Source organism: Phoxinus phoxinus (assembly GCF_949152265.1).
Source record: "Phoxinus phoxinus genome assembly, chromosome: 21".
Classification (NCBI taxonomy): domain Eukaryota; kingdom Metazoa; phylum Chordata; class Actinopteri; order Cypriniformes; family Leuciscidae; genus Phoxinus; species Phoxinus phoxinus.
Window position 1 is genome coordinate 25,136,324 of NC_136896.1, and position 22,606 is coordinate 25,158,929.

The 22,606-nt window shown below is 42.5% G+C and overlaps 1 protein-coding gene across 8 annotated transcripts in view; it reads left to right on the forward strand.

Moving 5' to 3' along the window:
- The window catches only part of jmjd1cb (jumonji domain containing 1Cb), a 132,828-nt gene that overhangs the window by 96,343 nt on the left and 13,879 nt on the right, over nt 1-22,606 (forward strand). For 3 of the 8 annotated variants that reach the window (XM_079595559.1, XM_079595563.1, XM_079595564.1), the window contains 9 exons: nt 8,877-8,982; nt 10,333-10,457; nt 10,671-10,814; nt 11,207-11,248; nt 11,673-11,937; nt 12,793-14,453; nt 16,196-16,368; nt 18,470-20,631; nt 22,107-22,308. In XM_079595559.1, the coding sequence (XP_079451685.1) occupies nt 8,877-8,982; nt 10,333-10,457; nt 10,671-10,814; nt 11,207-11,248; nt 11,673-11,937; nt 12,793-14,453; nt 16,196-16,368; nt 18,470-20,631; nt 22,107-22,308 (4,880 nt within the window). Of the gene's footprint in view, nt 1-8,876; nt 8,983-10,332; nt 10,458-10,670; nt 10,815-11,203; nt 11,249-11,672; nt 11,938-12,792; nt 14,454-16,195; nt 16,369-18,469; nt 20,632-22,106; nt 22,309-22,606 lie in introns of all 8 variants that reach the window. The other 5 variants (XM_079595558.1, XM_079595561.1, XM_079595562.1 and 2 more) reach the window with 2 other exon arrangements.

Sequence of the window (22,606 nt, forward strand, 5' to 3'; positions counted from 1 at the left end):
TTGGTAAGAGTCAACATGACTAAGGCGCAACAACATCAAAAACAATGGTACGATCAGTCAAGCAGGAAGAGAACGTTAAGTCCAGGTCAGAAGGTGCTACTGCTCCTCCCCACATCTGACTGCTCATTACTGGCAAAGTGGCAGGGGCCATATGAAGTGTTACGAAAACTAAGTGCTACTAATTATGAGATCTCTCTACCGGATCGCAGGAAGAAGTCTCAAGTTTTTCATATTAACCTCTTAAGACCGTGGCACGAGAGAAAAGGCTCATGGTCAGAGCAGCTGTGGGCAAGAAAGGTGGATGAAGAAGAGGAACTGGAGGAGCAATACTTCCCAGTGGATCAAAAATCCATTACCTTTCCAGCAGTAGATCATCTTACACCTAAAAAGCAGAAAGAGTTCCTGAAGCGAGTACCAGAGAATCTCTTCAGTGATCAGCCTGGAAAAACGGATCTTCTACAGCATGATATTCGCCTTCTGCCAACAGAGCCTATTAGGCAGACTCATTGTAGAGTGCCCGCCCGCCTGATTCCTGCTTTGAAAGAGGAAGTGAAAGTGATGCTTGATTTAGACATCATAGAACCATCTAGGAGCGAATGGTGTAGTCCAGTGGTACTTGTACCAAAAAAGGATGGTTCACTTCGGTTCTGCGTCGACTTCTCGAAGCTTAATGCAGTGTCAGCTTTTGATCCATACCCGATGCCAAGAGTTGATGAGCTAATTGAACGACTGGGCAAAGCTAAATATTTAACAACTCTTGACCTGTGCAAAGGATATTGGCAAGTGCCACTGACTGACTCTGCTAAAGAATTGACTGCGTTCCGTGTTCCTTCTGGATTATATCATTTTAAATTTATGCCTTTTGGACTGCAGGGGGCAGCAGCAACCTTCCAGCGCTTGGTGGACCAGGTGCTGAGAGGAGTGGACAGTTTTGCAGCAGCTTACATAGATGACATTGTCATTTTCAGCGATTCGTGGGAAGAACATCTGGAGCATCTTGCTGAAGTGTTCAATAAGATCCAACAAGCAGGTTTGGTTGTCAATGCCAAGAAATGCCAGATCGCCAAGCAAGAAGTCTCTTATCTAGGCTACGTCGTGGGAGGAGGATCAATCAGGCCTCAGGTAGATAAAGTGCATGCTATCTTGTCGTGTGCACCCCCAACGACGAAGAAGAGTGTTCGATCATTTCTGGGCTTGGTGGGTTGGTACAGGAGATTTGTTCCTAATTTTGCTAGCAGAGCTGCAGCGTTAACTGATCTTACAAGGAAGAGTAGCCCCATAAAAGTCAAGTGGACCTCAGAGTGTGAGCAAGCTTTTCAAGATCTAAAGGCTTGTCTGTGCAAAGATCCTGTCCTTCAGAGCCCAAACTTTGACCTTCCTTTTGTGGTTCAAACCGATGCATCTGGACTGGGATTGGGTGCAGTACTGTTACAGGGTGAAGGGCAAGATCGACACCCAGTACAGTACATTAGCAGGAAGCTGTTTCCTCGTGAGACTAACTATTCAACTGTTGAAAAAGAAGCTCTGGCCATTAAATGGGCCTTGGACACGTTAAAATATTATTTGATTGGCAAAGACTTTGTTCTCGAAACTGATCATAGGGCTTTGCAATGGATTAATAAAATGAGAGACAGTAATGCAAGAATTACAAGGTGGTATCTTTCCCTCCAACCTTTTAAATTCAAAGTCCAATATAGGGCTGGAACATTGAACATTATTGCAGATTTTTTGTCACGCCTCTCTTGAAGAGTGGCTGTCTTGAGGAGGGGGGTATGTGATGATGAACCAGGTTAATCTCATCATCACTAGAGTGCCAGCCTAGGGCTAGTTTGAATTTATTTGGTGTGCTGCTTGCAGAATGGGTGTATTGAGTATAATGTATATGTGGATAGACAGTCCCAACATCAAGTATTCAATGTGTTAATGTTGTGATGGATAAGAGAGAGTCATTGTTTGTTTTAAATGATTTCTTTATTGTGTAAGTTTGCATGTTATAGCACATTTGAGATCTTACCTGTCTGAGCCTGTGTTTTGGAGGTGGGTTCTGGTAGTGCGCATAGCCAGAACGTACCATTTTACAAAATGGAGGGGGACATTAGTGCTATGAGGTGTTAAGTATTTGAGTTTTTGGTTGTATGTTATGCATGTTGGTATTATTATCATTGTATGTCAAAAATGAGTTCTTGAACAGTATTTATATTATTTATGTACTAATGTTTTGCTGGGGAAGTCAGTAATGAGTGTCACGGGGAAAGGTTCCACCCCGTGATAATGGTTCAACCCACTAGTGTTTGGCGGGAAACTGGTATATTTAAGCCATTGTCTGAGTATGGTTAAGGAAGGTTGCAGCCTGTGTACACTGTGCAAACGCTTGAACTTGTCTGAGGTGAGACATGCTGAATATTTTTGTGGATGTGCCACTAGGCATTGTTTAGTGCCAGTTTTTGCTGCTCACAGCATTTTTCTTTTGTTTTTAGCACCAGTATGTTACATTAAGTGTTTGTTACTTTGTTTTGTTATTTGTGCTTTGAAGACCACACCTTCGGCTGTGAAATCCAGCTTCTAAAATAAACCACCACTAACATTTTTGAAAACCACTCCTGTGTACTGAGCCTTCCTAACTTCTCCCAGGCCTCTCGACAATTCTCTACATGACAGCATGCATTTGCATTCGTTTATCCTTGAGTGGGATGGAAGAGGAGGAATTCGAACTCTGACCTCAGTGTGGCCGCATAGAGGACTTGAGAACTCTATGTAACAATGAAACACTCTTGTTTACTGTCATGGCAGTTAAGGTACATTCACACTGACAGCCATTAAATCGCTGGAGGTCGGAAAGTCGCTGTGCTGTTGGTCTCTAGTAGCTGTATTCAACCATATCTGTACTGTCCGCACTAAATTAATTTGAAAAAATCATTTTCAGGGCTGATTTTGAGGCAAATTCTGCAGAAATTGATTTAAAATATAATAATAATAAAACATTATAAGTTTAAATATTTAGTTGTTGACTAATATGGATTTTTTGATGGCTGATATCTTGGCCGATGAGTCGATGACCAATATAATTGAAAGATAACACATGCACAATTTCTGAAATGACATGTATATATTTTTTTATATAATATTTACTCAAATAATCTGAGATAAATTATTTGAAAATGAATCCTATTCGAAAAAATTATTTGAACTTGATAAAAAAAATCTGTAGAATAAATGTTTTACTTTAGATAGAAACGTCTTGTTTCTGTAATACGATTATAGTATTTGCACGAAGTTGTCAAAAACAAAAAAACAAGGATTTGAAAACAAGGATTAAAAACTATAAACATTAAAAAAAAAAAAATTTCACCAACTCTCAAACGAAAACAAATGACTTCTATTCGCTTTATGGCTGCAAACTGCTGTCACTGTGAATAGCTTTTAGTGTTACGCCCCCTGTGTTGAGTGGTGGGATTGTTTTTGCACCCTGCATATGAAAGCGTGCATATATGAGTCACAGTGCACAAACACAATATCCCACCACCCCATAATGCTATAACAATTGTGTGAAATTGTATTCATGGTGGATACCATGCAACAAAACAGAACATACATCACACTAGCGTACTCTCTTTTAATGAAGAAACATATATCACACTCACATACAGGCGGCTCAGCCGCCCTCCCCCATACGCTTACACACTTTCACACATTCAGACAACTACCGTTTCAGCATGCGTATTTATACACAAGACCGCAATACTCCCTGACTGATTTAATCCACAACGTATAGAATTACTCACTGTAACTGTGCTAAATAAATTACCTCAGCAACACATCGCTTGAAATGACACAAACCCATATAAAAGACACAAACAGCGCACACACACACACTTGTATTGCCCCAGCAACAAGCTTTTTTTCACACACGTCACGTATGTAGTATTGCCATAGCAACAGGAGCGCACACATCGTCTGCTCCTCAACAAAAGCTTTTACGTGCCGCTGGGTTTCTGCTCTCGCTTTTGCGTTTTCCCTACGCCGCAGCGGTTAATTGAGCTGAAATTTACGCCTCTGTTATAAGACGTCACCATTAATACTATAATGGCGTTATTATGGTATCTTTCCTCATGTCATTCCAGCTCTCCGCACAATGAATCATCCTTTGACTGCGTCATCTCTGTGAAAAGCATTTGTAGAGCACTGGAAGGAACATCCTGTCTCCGTGCGCTCGTTCGGTGTTTACACCTCTGACTGATGCAAGCATTGTGTCAGCTCCCCACGCTGCCCACTGCCATGGCAACACTCCGCCTGCATGTTCCTCTCCCATCTCCCATCCGGAAAATGTACTTTTTAAACATTAGTTCATCTCAAATGCACTGAAATGCTCTATAAAAGTGCGTTTGTGATTTGCAGCAGCGTCCTTTGTGTTAGGCTGGCTAATTCGGTGTATTTGTGGTTACCTTGACCATTTCAAACATCATAGACAGAAGCAGAAATTACCTGTTAGTGCGCTCCGTCCTGTCCTAAAATGTTTCCTTGGAAGCAAAACTGGACAAATGTACCAGCATGATTACATTTTTTATTAGACTACATTTGTGAACAGGCCTTTTTGTTACACGTGGGGCATAAATTTGGCCTGTTTCACCTTGACACGTGCTCGTGTCGTGAACCTTCAGAGGACAGGACGACATTAACGCAGGAGCTATGCTCTTCAGAGAGGGACAGATCAGGAACACGTCTGCCCTTTGTGTGCACAAAGACAGTGGAAAAAGAGCGACGGAGAGAGACAACTGAAGGAAGCAGAGGAATGCTAATAGGAGCACTCAGTCATGTGGAGCGGGATGGTAATGGGACCTCATTCATTCTTAATGAACACATTGTTAATTTCACTGACGTACAGTAACAGCCTGAGCTGCACCCTCTACGATGACTAGATATTGATTTGAATTTGGCACATTAGAGACCATTTTTTATAATGTCACATACCTCTTAATTTTAAATCTACTTTTCTGATGATGTAAGAGTTTAACTTTTTGTGGTTAATCTGCCATTGAATTAAATCTGAACGGGTTACCAGAAGCAAATTGTACAAAATATATTTGATATTCTTTATACAGTTTGTGGTGCACAATTTTGGAACAATAGGATTTACCTTTGGGTGGGACTATCTAAAATGTCACTGCAGAAAGAAACAACAATAAAAAAGTCCTGTCATGGTTTAGTATAAACACGTATGTACATGAAGGAATAGCTTGTCGTGCCTGGTTTAAGACAGCATATGAGTCACATTTACTGTTGTTCAGCAAAGCTTCGTGGGAGAAATCCAGTCATTTCAATAGGGAATCCGCATGATTGGGAATTTCACATGAGGGCAAAAGATTTCTCCATGCAGATTTTGCAACTGGTTCAAGTTGGTCAAGCGTATTTGCCTCATTGACCAACAGAAAGCTGCTTGGTTTGAAAGTGTGTGAGCTGAGCTTCATGCATCGTAACACTTTTTTGCTGAATTGACCACACCTTAACACTGCTTCTTAGTGTAAAAGTTAAGATCATGAGACGTTTTTGTTTGTTTGGCCTATTTACAAATGTGTCACTGGAAACTTGGTTAGGACATGGTGTAATGCCACATCTACACTGCAAACAAGCTGCACAATGTAAATTTTATAATTGGTTACACTCACGTAATGGACAGTTCTAGTTTTGTTTAGTAATGTTAGATCAGTCATCACACATGATCACAGGCTTGTTTATGTTATCATTCAGGCTGATGGATTTTTAGTCTTTAGATAAAGTTCTAACGTTGATTATATACCTAGCTGTCAGAAGTAACATGAAACATTTTATGGTTATATTTGTACCATCTCTTTCTCTTGTCCATGTGAAATCTCAGTCTCATCTGATCAGCATCAGTAAACACAGATGGTGCACAGACAGGGATTCTGGACCTCATTAGGAACCATGGTGTCATTTTACGGGCAGCACCCTATAGCACATTCTTACGGGTCTGCATGGCACCAAACCTTACTGAGGACTGTTATTTATTTATTAGCAGACACACTTCTGTGGCTTATGCCTGTCGAGAACAGCAAATATGAATGAAACATGTCACATGTTTCAACAGTATGAAACACTTCTGAGCAGCTGTTGGATGGAGAGGCTGCTTGTCGAGAACATGGAGACGGGCAAAGTGCAAGCCCCACACCCAGCATTTTTTTCCAGGCTGCAGGCCACTGGACGGAGAGCAAGAGAGGGGAAGGAAGCTGTTTTTATCTGGGTCAGAGTTTGGATCTGGAAGCACTTTCCTTTTCCCCCCAGTGCTGAGCACCACCCTGTTTCGCAGTGTCTTCCACCGCAGCGCCATGTGGAAAATCCTGGAACATATTGCTGTTAAAGTGATGGATGGCAGCCCGGTGCGGAATGGGGGGTGGAAAGAAAAGTGCATCTGCTCCGTCCTTCACAAGGGGGTGTGTGTGCAGAGGAGATGAGATTACAGCTGAAGTCTTGCTGAAGGTCCTCGACCAGACTATAGGAATGAGATCACGTCTCGATTTAAATTTCATTGTGCTTATTCACAACATTTGTCATTCGTCTGATTGTGAGCTGCTTCTCATTCCTGCTAGTGTGCGTTGCTCTGATTGGAAACATTTGGACATGGGATATTTTTCGTTTTATTTGGATGTTCCTCTTTCTGTCGTTAAGTGGAAGGGCATTGGGGAGACCAGGCTGTCCTAACAGATTCCATTCTTGGATGCCACCAAGAGAGAAAGTGCCCTGTGAAACCTGCAGGACAATAAATAAACCATGTGCCCTGCAATGCTCTTGCTTTAAAATAGAAACTGGAATGAAGGCGTTTGTATGTGTGTATGAGTAATGCGATGGTTCTCACTAGGGAAAGGAGGATACAACAGTTTACTTTCGCCGAAGATTAGGCACACTGGTGATGCAATGCTATATTTTTAAGACAAGCCACAGCACCACTTAGTTTCCAATCTACACACATCCTCATTCAGTGCAAACATGTTACTTTATGGCCTCATTTTTGCTGGTGTCACTGCTAAATTACAGATCTGATCTGACATTTATTATGAGCAACAGTGGAGGACCTAAAGGAGACATGTCGTGGATGGCGACAATAAGCACATTAACAATTGACCACCTACAGAATATTAACGTATCTTCACCTACCAGTATTGACCCGCCCTGATGAACGTCAGTGTGAACCTTATAACTGGTACATGGAGATTAGCCAATTAAAACAGTATTCATTTACATCTAAAACTCTTAAATGGACGGCACTAATAAAAACAACTGGTTTTATTTAGTTACACTAGACACTAACACTCTGTGGAGTCTTTAAAAAAAAAAATCCACATAGTACATCCAAAATGTAAAAATATCTAATTTACTCAACTTTACTGCAATGCTACAAACCTGCAGATTTAAAGTTTGCGTTCTTTTAATTCAGTCAAGAGGTCACGTTGTGAATTAGTGTTTCCTGTCTCCCGCATTCACATGCGTATGAATAGAAGTCAATGGAGCAAAAAGTGTATTGTGACCACCCCTTAAGGGTCAAAGAGAAGGAGAGATCAAATTATACACAATGTTGTATATGGCCCTATTGAAGTACCTGCGTTTCTGATCAGAGATGTGCTGTCATTCACCCTAGCCAGGAATCACTCCACAGCAGTGTAGGCTTTTGTTTACACTGTGACTGTGTGTGTGTGGGGGGGTGTGGGGGTGTGGGGGGGGGATATTTCCAGAGCTCAGTTCATGTGTTCACTAGGCCTCCATGCTGTGTGATTGTGTAAATAACTGGAGCTCCTGTCAGCCCCCGCCCTCTCCCCACTCCTCATCACCATCAACAATTAATGGAAGTGCAGGGCGGATATCCCTCTCACCCTGCCAGACCCATGATACACACACACACACACACACACACACACACACACACACACACACACACACACACACACACACACACACACACACACACACACACAGACACACACACATCTGTTTCACTGCTGGGCTCCTGCAAAGCGGAAATGTATAGCGCTGCCATGCCTGAGGAGGTGTGAGTGCTTTCCTGTGCTTGTTTCAGATTCTGTGGGTCACTGGCCTTCATCATATCACATCATAACTGGAAATATGTTAGCGGTAATTGCAATGCCTATTGCTATTGCTCATACTAAGGCTTAGGGTTTTGTTTAGATCACTAAACCTTTGTATTACATTTCATGGCATATCTTGACCTGGACCGTATATGCTACCGACATGTATGACACCTCAAATCATACAGCTTGCTTAGGGGCGGCTGTCACTGTCTGAAAGTGACTTCTGTGTGAGCAGTGCTTCATAGATCTCTACGCTATTGGCAATGGACACTGGTCCTGTTTTTGTACTCAATTTCACTAATGCAACCGCACCTATAAAATTGATCTTAGGAGAGATTTGTTCGCACTCCTCACACATTGTTGCACATGGTTGCTGCATAAAGGTGTGGTCACACTTGTAAAATTTGGCCAAAATAGGTCAATCGTATAGCGATGCATGAAGCACCATTTACACAGAGTTTACTTTCCAACCAAGCTGTTTAACTGTGGTCAATACAGCAAATTCACATGAAAAAAAGTTGAACCCGATGCAAAATCTATGTAGAGACATTTTTCACTCACTTTCAAACTCAAGATTTTGCGATCAGCGGTAAATGTGAGCACACATTAAATCTGATTGATTGTTTGCATGGTTGATCCCTTAATTTAGAGGTCAAAGAAAACGCTGGGACGGGTCAGTGGGTTCATTGTAAACTCCAGCACTGTTTCGACTTTGCATTGTGTCCTTGTAGGTTTGTAAGTGATATGCTAATGTTTTACCTTTTTTTTTTTTTTTTGCAGGATGAGGTGGACAGTTTAAGTCCTGTTCTTAGGGACTATCCACATCTCCATGAAGAAGTGAAAGCCTGGGTGAAAGATCAAAAAGTTCAGGAAATTTTTATGCAAGGTAAGCTTGATCACATTTCATCAATTATTCTAAAGGGCCAGTTCGAACTAAAAGGAAACCATTTTTTTTTTAAATCTTGTGCTTTTTAGATGACACAGCATCAATAATTTGTTCCCACCATCCTGCCTTTTTTGTTTTGGAAAGTCAACATTAACTCAAAAAGTACCTTTTTTACTTGCTTAAAGTAATCTCAGGTTATGTCCCGTGAAATTAGATGATTATTGAAAAAAAAAAAGTTTTATGTCTTCATTTCAGTTGTAGTGCTAATGTTCATGTAGTAATGGTTATGACAATTATGGCAAATAAAAATAGATTTGAAAAAGAGAAGGTACCATTGTAATATTGACATGACCTTCAGCCTGCATTTTTAGTTTAAAGTGTTTTTCTGTTTTTTATTTATTTATTTTTGAGAGGGGTGGGGGTGGAGTAGTTATTCCTGAACCGACTGCCAACTCACTTTCAGTTGTAGCTCTTTTCTGGTACGGAATGCCCTCTCTTCAGGATCCAAAACAGAAAAGTCCCTTCCTTTTCACTTGGTAAGAATTACAGAAGTAAGGGTGTTGTTGTGGTCTTGGCAGAAGGTCTTGTTCACAAAGTCCATAACAAAATCCCAGGCCCACAATTAGTGATAATTGTTGAACTTGGCAGTTGACAAGGGCAGAATGGAAAGCATCTCAGAGCCAAAGGTTTTGGTGGGGAAACAGAGCACAAAAAGAAAAAAAGAAACGGCCTGTGGTTTTGTGCAAACGTCACCCCATGGTTTATGTGCATGTGAAACTTGATGTCAGGGAGATGCATTTTGGGTTGTTGTAGGCACAAGGACAGTGAAGGGTTAGCTCTTCTAGCGAGGCATATGAGTGGTGTGTTCAGGAGTAATTAATGGGAATGACCTGCCCTGCACTAATGAGCTCCAGTCAGTTTGGACACCTGCCAGCGTTCACTGCGCCTAACAGCATACTGTAGATACAAGGTTTGATGTTTCATCCCTGAGGTAAAGTTCACCCAGAATGAACAAAAAGAGAGCTTTGTAGAATGCTCACATTGTTTTTTTTCCGTACAATTAGAGTAGACAGTGACCAAGGGCGGTTGAGCTCCAAAAAAGAACAAAAAGGCACCATGAAAGTAGTCTGATGACTCCTATGACTCCTTCCCTGTTGAAATGAATTGAAAATGAATGCAATTTAAAAAAAATCAGGGTAGCCAGTTATGTGATAATGTGTATAAAACCACTGTTTATAGAGTAGAACTGCCACACTGAAATAAAGGGACTGTTATTAAATGAGTGTACTGAAAATTGTGTGAGATTGAAAGTGCGTTTTTGAAATTGTTTCTGGTTCCTGATATCTCCAGGTCCCTATTCATTGAATGGCTACCGTGTACGAGTTTACAGACAGGACTCAGCCACCCAGTGGTTCACGGGCATCATCACCCACCACGATCTCTTCAGTCGCACTATGGTTGTCATGAATGACCAGGTACATCTGATACCATACAATGTTTTAGTTCTGTAAAATGTTTTGCTTAATAAGATAATATGGTATGAGACGCCCTGCTATTATTAATGTAATTTTAATGATTATTATTACAATAAAAATGGAAAATGTATGATTTTAAAGCCTGCCTTTCATGGTTCATTGTTAAAACATTTTTTTAATAACATTTGCTCTCTCCTCTGACTTTGTGTGCAGGTACTAGAGCCTCAGAACGTTGACCCTTCTATGGTACAGATGACCTTTCTGGATGATGTGGTCCATTCTTTATTGAAAGGAGAAAACATTGGTATCACGTCACGACGCAGGTCTCGCTCTAGCCAGAACAGCAACACTGCCCACGTGAGTGTAACCTACAAGAGCACACACATATCTCCATGCCTATATGTGCTTTTGTTGCTAGATGATCAGCGCACCTGACTTCCTGGATTAACATTGTGTTCACTGATATATGCCAGTTTGTATTTCTGTCTTGGGCATGTCTGTCCCAGTGTCTGTCTGTGCTTCTTACTGGACGTTGTGTCTGTAGCTAGCTTTGAAGTAAAGTTCCTATGTGCTTTTTTTATTTTTTAAATCTTTTTAAAGAAAACTAGAGCCTTGTAGAAAACACATATCATTGCTCCCTTCATCATTAACAAGACTTCTCTGTTCCACCTTGTTTTTTTTGTTTGTTTTTTTGTTTGTTTTCTTCTCTGTTTCCCTGTTTTAAACATTAATTGGGGATATGCAAGCAGACCACAGGAGGGAGACCAAGCGGCTCTACAGGAATCACTCAGGTACCGGGCCGTACCCCCCTCTCTCCATAGATTTAGAGCTGCTTTTGTACCACCTGCATATCCCTGTCTATTATAATTATTTAGAATTAATTTATTACAAGTGCTAATTTTCCAATTAATGCTTACCCCGATTACCGTTTCACGTGCTGTGCTTGCATGGATTAAATTTGGGATGTAAATATTTTTTTTGAGATATAGGTTTGGAAAGCATTTTTAAGAGCCATGGGAACTCTTCTTTTAAGCCTAGCTCTGTGACCACATTTTTTACAGACGTGTATAGTGCAGTCCTTGCTGGCGAGGAAGTGTTTTTGATATTGGTGGCTTTTAACTTAAAAAGATTATCTCTCACTCTCTATAACCTAAATCCATTACAAGTCTTCTCATGCTTGTGTTTGCTGTTTGTGCTCTTTTTGTGTTTTTCCAGGGTCATTACACACGTGCCCAGGCCAACAGCCCCAGACCTGTAATGAATTCCTCTGGCTCCACCCCCAAACAGGCCTCTCAGGCCCAGCAGCAGCTGCAACAATCCCAGCATGTGCAGCAGCAGGGATCCCAGCAACACCAGCAGCAGCAGCAGTCCTCACCAGGTCAACAACGCGGCCCACGATCTTCACGTAGGAAAGGTTCCGACAGTAGCGTTCCAGATGAAGAGAAGATCAAAGATGAAAAATCAGACAGTGGAGGAAAAGGTAAAACACTGATTGTTCTTACACTGTGAGATTTGCATATGATTATTATGCTTTTCCTTGAGGCATGCACGTGTGTTTCTTATACATTAAGGTGACAGGTAGGTGAAAGAAAAAAAAAGAAAAAAAGTTGCTTCCATCTTCCCCTACCTGTCTTTCATGTCTTGCTCTAAACATGGTGAATGTGAAGGATTTTTGTATTACTTGTGTGAAATGTTTTTATAAATTGTGCTTAAAGGACTGTAGGTCTGTGACTGAATTGCTTTGATTCAGTCTTGTTAGGATTTTGATTTTGATTTTGAGAAACGAAACATCAATTGGAGCTCTTCACTCAGAGGAATTAAAACTGAATCAATCTCCTCTGGATTTATTGGATTTTCCTCTATTTTGGCTTTCATGTTATACAAAGGCCTTTTATATTCGGCCTAGTGCTTTATATTTAAGGTGACGAAACCTTCTACTGGATAGGTTCAGTGTTAGCTTCTTGGCCGGATGGCCACCTGGTAAAAGATCATTTAGATCCTTCCATCATAATTCCTGCATTACAGTGCTTGGCAGGGTGCTGGGTCTGTGAGAGATGAGGTGAGTGCAGGCACCGCAGTGAAATGGACATTTTAAGTGTGCATAAATTCTACCGGAGTCCCATACATCACACTTCTAATGCAGCACTTAAGATTCAATCAGCCTTTAACCTAAGTACAAAATGACATCATCCTTATCCATTCTTGAATAATCAATTGGATGGAGTTTCTTATGCACTCAGCTTGCATTTAATTATTTGCTGGTGGCACGTTTTGTGTCAAAATTCTTGTTTGTGTTGAAAGTTCTTCCTGACAGAGTGGGTCTCTTTTTTTCTAGATCTTTCTAAAAACAAAAGCAAGCAGACAAACAAGAGGAGGAAAGCAGATGAAGAAGACAAGAAGGGTAGTCTCAAGCGGCTCAAAACAGAAGCGTCTGACCTTTCTGAGAGCAGCGACTCTGAGAACTCTAACAAGCAGAGCATAGACTCTTCATCAGAGCACAGTTCAGAGAATGAGCTCAAATGCAAGAGCACTTCAAAAGTTCCTGAGGAGGAGGAGAAGTCCCAGGGATCCAAGCCCGTGGACGAGTTGAGTGTAATCAACAGGCTGTCTCCCTGGGATGAAATGCAGGATAAAAGCATCAAGCCGGTGGCCGTGGAGGTAACTCAGCTAGCAGACAGTGAACGGTCTGGAGAAAAGAGATCTCAACTGCCTCCTCCGGCCTCCTGTACACAGAACCAAGCCTCTGTACCGGCAGAGGTCCAAAGCTGCATTGTCGAGATGAAAAGCACTGTGAAAACCCTCCCCAAGGACCATTACTGCACAGGGACACCACGGACGCACACGCCCAAGTGCGTGATTGATATCACAGAGGATGCAAACACGCAGCCCAGTTCCAGAGAGAACTCTGAGGCCGTATCGGCCTTGTTGGCATCACAGAAGTGTGATGCCTACATCCCCGAATCGAGACATTTGGTGCTAAACGCCTCCCACTCAGAGTGCAGGAGGCCGGATGGCGAGCAGCAGCAGAACGCTCGCAGCATAGGCAGTAAAATCGAATTCGCCCACTCTGAGGTCATAAGGCCGGTGACATCAGTGAGTGAGTCAGCAGCCCTGGGCGAGAGAGGGAAGCTCCAGCAGCAGTATACATCTATGGTCATTAAAAATGCCTCGCTAACTGAGGACATCAGGAAAACCCATAAACTCAGTCCCCCTGAATCGCCCAAACCTAAGTCCAATTCGTCCCCTGACATCCTCAAGCCCAAGTGCAATCCTTCACCTGACATCATAAAGTCAAAAACTCACAGCATTCATGAATCCTCCAAGCCCAAACCAAATACATCCCCTGAGGTGTCCAAACATAAACCTCGCCACCCTGAAAACCTACCTACAATAGGCCGTTTGGCACTCAAACCTGATCCAGATGTACCCCGCTCCAGTTTTAAGCCTGTGTTAGCCCGTGGGGCACTCTGCGAATCTACAAAAAGCCCTCTTGTTGTCGACAAAAATGAGCATTTTACAGTGTACCGGGACCCTGCGTTGGTGCGTCCTGAATCAGACGGCAACCACGTGGCTTACCTGCACCCACACCTGCATTCACTACATGGTTCTTCTCACACCACGTGTCTCACACCCAGCTCACACCACCCGTCCCACCTCCTCCCTTCTCCCTCTATGAGCCACTCGGTGCACCACCCACACCTGCTGCCCTCCGTACTGCCCACAATTTCACCAGCCTCTCTCCTGGGCAGCCATTCCCGGCTGGATTCCACAGGACTCGGGCACCTGGCCTTGGCCCACCACCATTCCCACCAGCAGCAGCAGTTCATCCAGCAGCAACAAGGGTTGCTGGCCCAGACACATGGAGGTGCCTCATATAACCAGCTTGGCCTCTATCCCATCATCTGGCAGTACCCAAACGGTACCCACTCCTACCAATCTGGGTACAAGTGGGTACATCCAGAGAATGCTGTCAATTCAGACTCCAGCCTACGGAGGGTAAGTGTGTGCACCTGTCTGTTTACTAGCCCTGGTCATTATAATGATCAATATATAGACCGTATTGAAATTAAAATTATGTCATTAATTGCTCACCCTCATGTCGTTTTAAACCCATAATTTCTTTGTTCATCTTCGGACTCAAATTAAGATATTTTTGATGAAATCCGAAAGCTTTCTGACCCCCCCTATAGACAGCAACATCATAACCAATTTCAAGGCCCAGAAAGGTAGTGAAGACATCGTTAAAATTGTCAATGTGACTACAGTGGTTCAACCTTAATGTTATAAAGCGATGAGAATACTTTTTGTGCACAAAAAAAAATAAATAAGTTTATTTAAAATGTATTCAACGATTTCTTCTCTTCCCCGTCACTGTTCACGTGAGCTTCACGACGCATGCATGTGTTGCTGACGCAGGATCCGGCCAATACTTAGCCACCGTTCTGACATAGAACCCGGAAGCGATGCGCTGTTTACAACGTGAAAACCATCAGACACTGACAGGGAAGAGAAGAAATTGTTGAATAAAGTCGTAATTTTTGGGGGGGTTTGTGCACAAAAAGTATTATCGTCGCTTCATAACATTAAGGTTAAACACCTGTAGTCACATGGACTATTTTAACAATGTCTTTACTACCTTTCTAGGCCTTGAAAGTGGTGATTACGTTGCAGTCTATGGGGGGTATATCTTAATTTGTGTTCCGAAGATGAACGGAGGTCTTACAGGTTTGGAACAACATGAGGGTGAGTAATTAATGACAGAAATTTCATTTTTGGATGAACTAACTCTTCAAGGAACATTCTGGGTCAAATACAAGTTTAGTTCTAATAACAGCTTCAATAGCTATGTTTCCATCCACCTAGTTGTATGTGCATTTTGGGATATCACAAAATAAAACGCTGGATGGAAGCACCAAGATGCACATAAATTCTAAAAATGTACATAAAAACTCAATTGAGTCGGATACATTTTTTTATCCGATAAGAAAACATGCATGATGGATACACACTTTACCAAATAAATTAATTGATGCGCATCAAAAAAGACATGTGACACCGCGACGGGACGGCATAACTGGACAATCCAGCGGATCTCATTGCACAGAATTTGAAATGCTGTTTTGGTCATTCTAAAATGCCTGAGGAAAGTCTGTCATCAAAGTGCTTCGGTATAATTGCCTCCCAGAACTGTCTTACAATTCTACGTAGGATAATGTGACCCAGTTTATTGCGTTTCGCCTGTGTGATCTGAGGCGCAAGTAATTTTTATTTATGAAAATTAGTATATACAATGCCTTTTCCTACTGCAGTAACTTCCATTTTTCTTATATATTTCTGGTATTAAGCACCTGTTTATCAGGAAGTGATGATTTTGTTTTCTTCAGCTCGCTGGATGGAAACGCTACTCTATCTCCCATTTTTGCCATAAGTTAAATTTGCAACTATGGATGAAAACATAGCTAATGGCATGAAGGGTGTTTTACCACAGAAAATAATACAATAGTTTCCCTATAGACTTTTTCCATTTCTGTCAACCCAGAATATTCCAAGATAACGTAACTCAACTTTAATTACTTTGTTTTATATTGTTCAGTATAAGCATGTGTGAGAGAAATCACAGAATAACACAGAACAAGAGACAGTCATTCTTATGCACAATTTGTGTGCTCTGACTTCTGTCAGAGAAGTGTATGTTGCCTTGAGTGCATTATGACCTTCTGAGTGTTTGTGTGTTGCAGAACACTCCCAGCCCCTGGCTGCACCAGCCCACCCCTGTAACCTCAGCAGACAGTATGGGGATTTTGAACCATGTCCCGGGCAGACCAGCCAGTGCAGAGCCTCATAGACCCATCAAGATCAGCTCACACTCCAGCCCGCCACTCTCCAAAACCCCCGGAGAACTCCACAAAGAGTAAGCACGCATACACTTGTGTCTCTCTCTCTGTCTGTCATTAACACACACGGTTAATCCATTCCCACAGTCCTGCAGTGCCTGGAACTGCGGCTAGCTGTTAAATACCTTGTGACCAGAGGTGGAACAAATGCCATGTGATAGGAACACTGTACGCTCATTCAGTGACTGTGCGCATAATTAAACTATTCTATTATAGCCCGCTGAATGTCTGTACTCATTTGAACCACCCCCAGTGCAGTTACCTAATATCTTAGAAGGAACATACTGTAGCACCTACCCTAAAATAAATATTAGTCCAGCATCACTATAACATCTTGTCAAATCCTGCCTCCCTTCTCTGCTCCCTATCATCTCTGCCATCATTCACTCATCTCTTACCACTGGAACTGTCCCCACATCCTTAAAAACTGCTGTCATTACACCTATCCTGAAAAAGCCTGGTGCTGACCCTTCCATTTTCAACAACTTCCGTCCTATATCCAACTTACCCTACATTTCCAAAATTCTTGAAAAAGTAGTTGCCACTCAAATACATTCTCACCTTTCTCACAACAATCTCTATGAACAGTTCCAGTCTGGTTTCCGCCCACTCCACAGCACAGAAACAGCACTAATAAAAATCACCAATGACCTTCTCATGGCAGCTGACTCTGGACTACTCACCATCCTCATCCTCCTTGACCTGAGTGCGGCCTTTGACACCATTTGTCATACCACCCTCCTCAAAAGATTGTCATCCATTGGTATTACCCACACTTCACTAAACTGGCTCACATCCTACCTCTCTGGCCGCACTCAGTTCATTCAGCTTAAGTCATTCAAATCCACTTCCTCTCCCGTCACTACAGGTGTGCCCCAGGGCTCTGTCCTGGGGCCCCTTCTTTTTATTATCTACCTTCTTCCCCTTGGAAATATTCTCCGTAAATTCAATGTTAATTTTCACTGCTACGCGGATGACATCCAGCTCTACCTCACCACAAAGCCCACGTCCACTCTTCCACTCACTACCCTCACTGATTGCATTACAGAAATAAAATCCTGGCTTACCCTCAACTTCCTTAAACTTAATAGTGATAAAACCGAGGTTCTCCTCATTGGTACCAAATCCACATTAGCCAAAACTAACAGTTTCTCCATCAAAATTGATAATTCCTCCATCACACCTTCCTCTCAGGTTAAGAGTCTGGGTGTCATCCTTGACAGCACACTATCATTTCAACCACACATCAATAACATCACTCGGTCAGCCTACTTCCACTTACGTAACATTAATCGTCTTCGTCCCTCCCTCACCCCCCACACTGCTGCCATCCTGGTCCATAGCCTTGTCACCTCCCGCCTAGACTACTGCAATACACTTCTTTTGGGCCTCCCTCACAAAACCCTCCGTAAACTTCAACTAGTCCAAAATTCAGCTGCCCGAATCATTACCCGAACCCCCTTCATACATCACATCACTCCAGTCCTCCAACAGCTTCACTGGCTCCCAATTCAGTTCCGGATCCAGTTCAAGGTCCTCTTACTGACATTCAAAGCCATCCACAACCTCTCTCCCCCGTATTTATCTGATCTCCTACATATTTCCACTCCATCTCGTATTCTCAGATCTTCCTCCACATTACACCTGTCTGTCCCACCTGCCCGTCTCGTCACAATGGGGAGCAGAGCATTCAGCCGCTCTGCTCCCCACCTTTGGAATTCCCTTCCACTTCATCTCAAAAACATGGATTCTTTCCCTCATTTCAAAACTGGACTCAAAACATTACTGTTTAAACAAGCCTATTCGTTGTAGCACCCACTCATCTGTAATTATACTTGATTTTAAATTGATTTTAATCTATTTTTGGTATAATTTTATTATTTGTTTATTGTAACTTTATGTATGCCTGTACGGTGACCTTGAGTGTCAGAAAGGCGCCTTTTTAAATAAAATGTATTATTATTATTATTATTATAACTATTGTACTAATCCCTCACATATTAAAATATTCAATGTGTTTGATATTTTCAGATATGCAGGTACATCTGATTATTTATTTATTTTTACATTTGTTACTAATGTTTTCTATCATTCTATTTTATTGTATTGCTTCTTCAGGGATCAGGACAAGAATGTGTTTGTAGACCCTCTACGTGGCCTGTCCAGTGTCCACCTTAAGCAAGAGCCAGACCGCAGCCGGACACCTAACAACAAGGAGCTACACCGCCTCTACATGGAGTCACCCCACAGCAAGCAGCAACTACCACCACGCATGCCTCAGGATGGGCCTGACCGCACCAACAAATATAAAGAAGAGAACCGCCGCATCCTTCTGGAGAGCATTGAAATGGCCCCCTTCACAGCCAAGATTCGCGGCGGAGAGACAGAGCGTGAGCCCTACTCCCGCATTTCCTCCCAGCCCAAAAGCCATGAGAAAGAGGTGGAGCACTCTGTGGCTGATCTGTACAAGTACAAACACTCTATATCCCAGTCCCTCCCGCAAACCAACTACTTCACCACACTGTCAAATAGCGTTGTAAACGAGCCACCACGACTTTTCCAATCCAAAGATCTCAATCCATACTTCGACAAGGCACCCGCAGCCTCTAGCCCCTTGTCTTTGAGCTCGTATAACTCTAGCCACACCAAGTCTTTGTCCAAGCCTCCCCCTCTCATTAAGCACCAGCCAGAGGGAGAGGGACTGGTGGGCAAGATCACAGAACAGCTCAGTCAACAAGCACCCATACACTCACTCAGTACCTCAGTGGTGACACTCAGTGAACGCTGCAGCCCAGCCATCTCTCCCTCAAGTCAGCCCAAGGGCATGCCAGCCTTGCGTAGAGCACCAGTCTTTCGCCCGCCCACCCAGCAAGCGCTTGACCGAAAGGAGGGGGCCTACGGTCGCCTTTCCCCACCCACACTCACCCCTATCCAGCCTGTTAGCTCGGCGGGAAAGGTGTCAGAACAGCAGAAACCACCCACCCTGCTCCCAGAGCTCAGGGACGAAAAAAGCGGAGCCGAGCTGGGCTCGGCCGAATCCTGGCAGACTAGCGGGGAAGCAAAGAGCCACGAGAAAGTGGCCTGGCATTCAGAGAATAGCCAAGGGAAGCCACAGGCAGCCATGGCATCTGTTATTGTCCGCCCTTCTACTTGCATAAAATATGACGGTTCTCTAGGTCCCAAGATTGCCTCCAAAGAGCAACTTGGTGGCAGATTGTTTACTGGCCGCACTCAGTCAGACTGCCTGAAAGTGGCCGAGAGCAGGGAATCTGGGAGAGTCATCCTACCAAACACAAATTTGGAGGATCCCAGTGATCAGTACAACACAAACCTGATTAGAGCATCACCAGGTGTCATTCCCAGCTCAGTAGCAGTTGTGGCCAATTCTGTGTGCAACACTAGGACTAATGAAGCCATTTCTACTGCCAGCAGCACGTTTAGCACACAAATCTACAATGGAGCAGATCTGTCGTTCTCCATCTCTGGCACTAGTGGTAATTCCAGACTGGAAACTACTGCTTCCAAAATCCGCCCTCCCACTGTTGTTGAGTCACAGGAGGGAGGTTCAAGAACCACCTCCCCTAGTTCGCTGCCTCAGGCCGTCTCTGCTGGCTCCACACAGGCCTACTCAAGGAACTATGTTCACCTGAAGAAGGCCAAAGCGGCTCTGGCTGCGGCACAGTCTCGTGGTTCCAGCAGCGCCTCTGAGAGCGAGAGCAGTAGTGTCAGATCCTCTCAGGACTCGCCCACCATTGCCCAGGATAATTCCATCCCCAGCAATCCTCCCAGCAAAGCCAGCCCATTGCCCAACGGACAGCCAGCACAGGTGTGCCAGTCTAACTACCACAAGCTCAAGAAAGCCTGGCTCACACGACACTCGGAGGAGGACAAAAACACAAACAAATCTGAAAAAGGCGGGAATCCCATATCTGAGCTAATTAAGCCATGCTCCGTCAACCTGATTGCCCCTGCATCTAGTGATGTGGATCTAGGCAAGGACAGCAAAGTACAAGAGGACAAGCTGTCTCAGGAGGACAGAAAGACACGGCGTACCCTCAAGCGTTCCTACGAATCAGGCTCAGAGAGCGGTGATGACTCAGACTCTAGTGAGAGCAAGATGGAACAAAGGACTAAACGGCAACCCAAACCCACTTACAAAAAGAAGCAGAACGACCTGCAGAAAAGGAAGGGAGACAATGAAAAGGAGGAGGATGAGGTGAAGCCAAATGGTATTTTCCGGAGTGCCAAGGAAAAAACCAAGCTCAAGCTGGCCAGTACTAGTAAGTGCACCTTAGTCCACATCACAGTTTGAACATGCGTCTTTAGTACACTGCAAAATCATTTAGCTTGCCCGGTGTCCCAAGGGTCTTACATTTTTAAGGAAATGTTAGTTTCTATGGCACATTTGATATTAGATGTGAATATGTTAGTACATGTTCCAAGTGTTATTGTATTAAAATTATTCCCAGAATAAAGGCTTTCAAATTTTGTAACTTCCTCCACCAGTGAACCAACTTTTTTTTGGGTAATGTTACTACCTAGGCTGGAAATTATTTTAACCAATACCTAAATAACTGTTTAGACATTTTAAGCTGTTTTTGTACTCTGGGCAATGCAGCTTTTATACAATTTTGGCAATCATTTTTAGTAGTTAATAGTACATAGCAATTCAATGCTGATTAAATGACAATTCAATCCAGCTTTTATTTCATTTTGGTAACAATTTTCAGTATTTAAATGTAAATAGCAATTCAATGCTGATTAATATTAATGTAATAAAGGTCACAGCAATAATAGCAATGAATGATAGTTTAGAAACTCCGTAAAGAAGATTCTCAATGTTAAATATTTAATTAATCTTAAATGGTAACTCACAGCGTAGAGGAGAATAACAACACTACTACTTTGAATATTAAGAATTTTGACATAAACATACATAAATACATAAACATAAATGTAAAATGATTGACAATAAAAAAATGACAATAGTGATTAAAATATTTAGTACAAACTAATAAACTGGTTTGTACTGGTCTTATTCATCAGGTCTCACACACATTGAAAACTTGTTCCTTTGAGTTTTGAAAATTTGAATATCTCTTCTCCTGTCACTGAAAATGTCCAGTTTTTAAAAATATTTAAAAACTCATTTTAAGTAGCGTTTAGTCAACTAGGTGCCTGTAGCACATTGAAAATATACCTGACCGGTAATAAATGAGTCGTACTATTTAAAAAAAAAATCACGTTTTATTGAATTTTTTCTCATATACCGTTACATGTATATATCCCACAATATGGAAGTAAAATGGATTGTGAATGCTGTTGTGAATGTTTCATGTTAACTGTGTGTGTGAGAAAGAGAGGAAGGTGTGTTTGGTGAACATCTGGATGGCAGCTGTGCAAATAGCTTTTCCTAGAATGCTCACGTTTATGTGGAAAACATCTCCAAGAGCACTTGGGGTTTTATTAGCACTTTCTGATGATTGCTGTGAGCAAAATGGAGCCTCTTTGTAACTGCATAGCTTCTAAAGCTGTAGGTCACTGTAACGGTACAGCAGGTCACAAATGTCAGTTATGCTTGCTTGTGGTTACAACTAAAGCATTAACTCTTCAAACCCTGCACACTTCTCTCACCATCCCCACCTAGTGATAGACTGATATATCCCGGCCACACTAATTATTGAGTAATAAATGTGGTGTTTTTATGCAATACATTGTTTAATGGAATCTTATGATATGCATTCTGTGTAAATAGACGGCATTCCCCGATCAGTACTGAAGGATTGGAGGAAAGTAAAGAAGCTAAAACAGACGGGTGAGTCCTTCCTGCAGGATGACTCGTGCTCTGAAATCGGACCCAACTTGCAGAAGTGCAGAGAGTGCCGCTCCGTCCGCACCAAGAAAGGGGAAGAGTCTGCCCACTCACCTGTCTTCTGCCGCTTCTACCACTTCCGCCGGTGAGTATAAAGTGAGGAGCTACATACCATATTTGCTGTGCACCCATCAGGCAACATGGTAAAACTAATAATTTGTGTAGTGTAATAAATAGGAAGGGATGTTGCTGCCGCACAAATATTTAAAAACTGTAGTGCAGTAGAAATAGACAATATAAATCAATATTACAAAATAGAGAACATGCCAAGAAAAACAGAAGATGGTTGTTTCTTGGTTTTAGAAATTATGAAATAGCTTTTTGCAAAATGTGAATGACATGGTCTTAAAATAATTAAATCTCTACTTGTCTGACAATAAGCA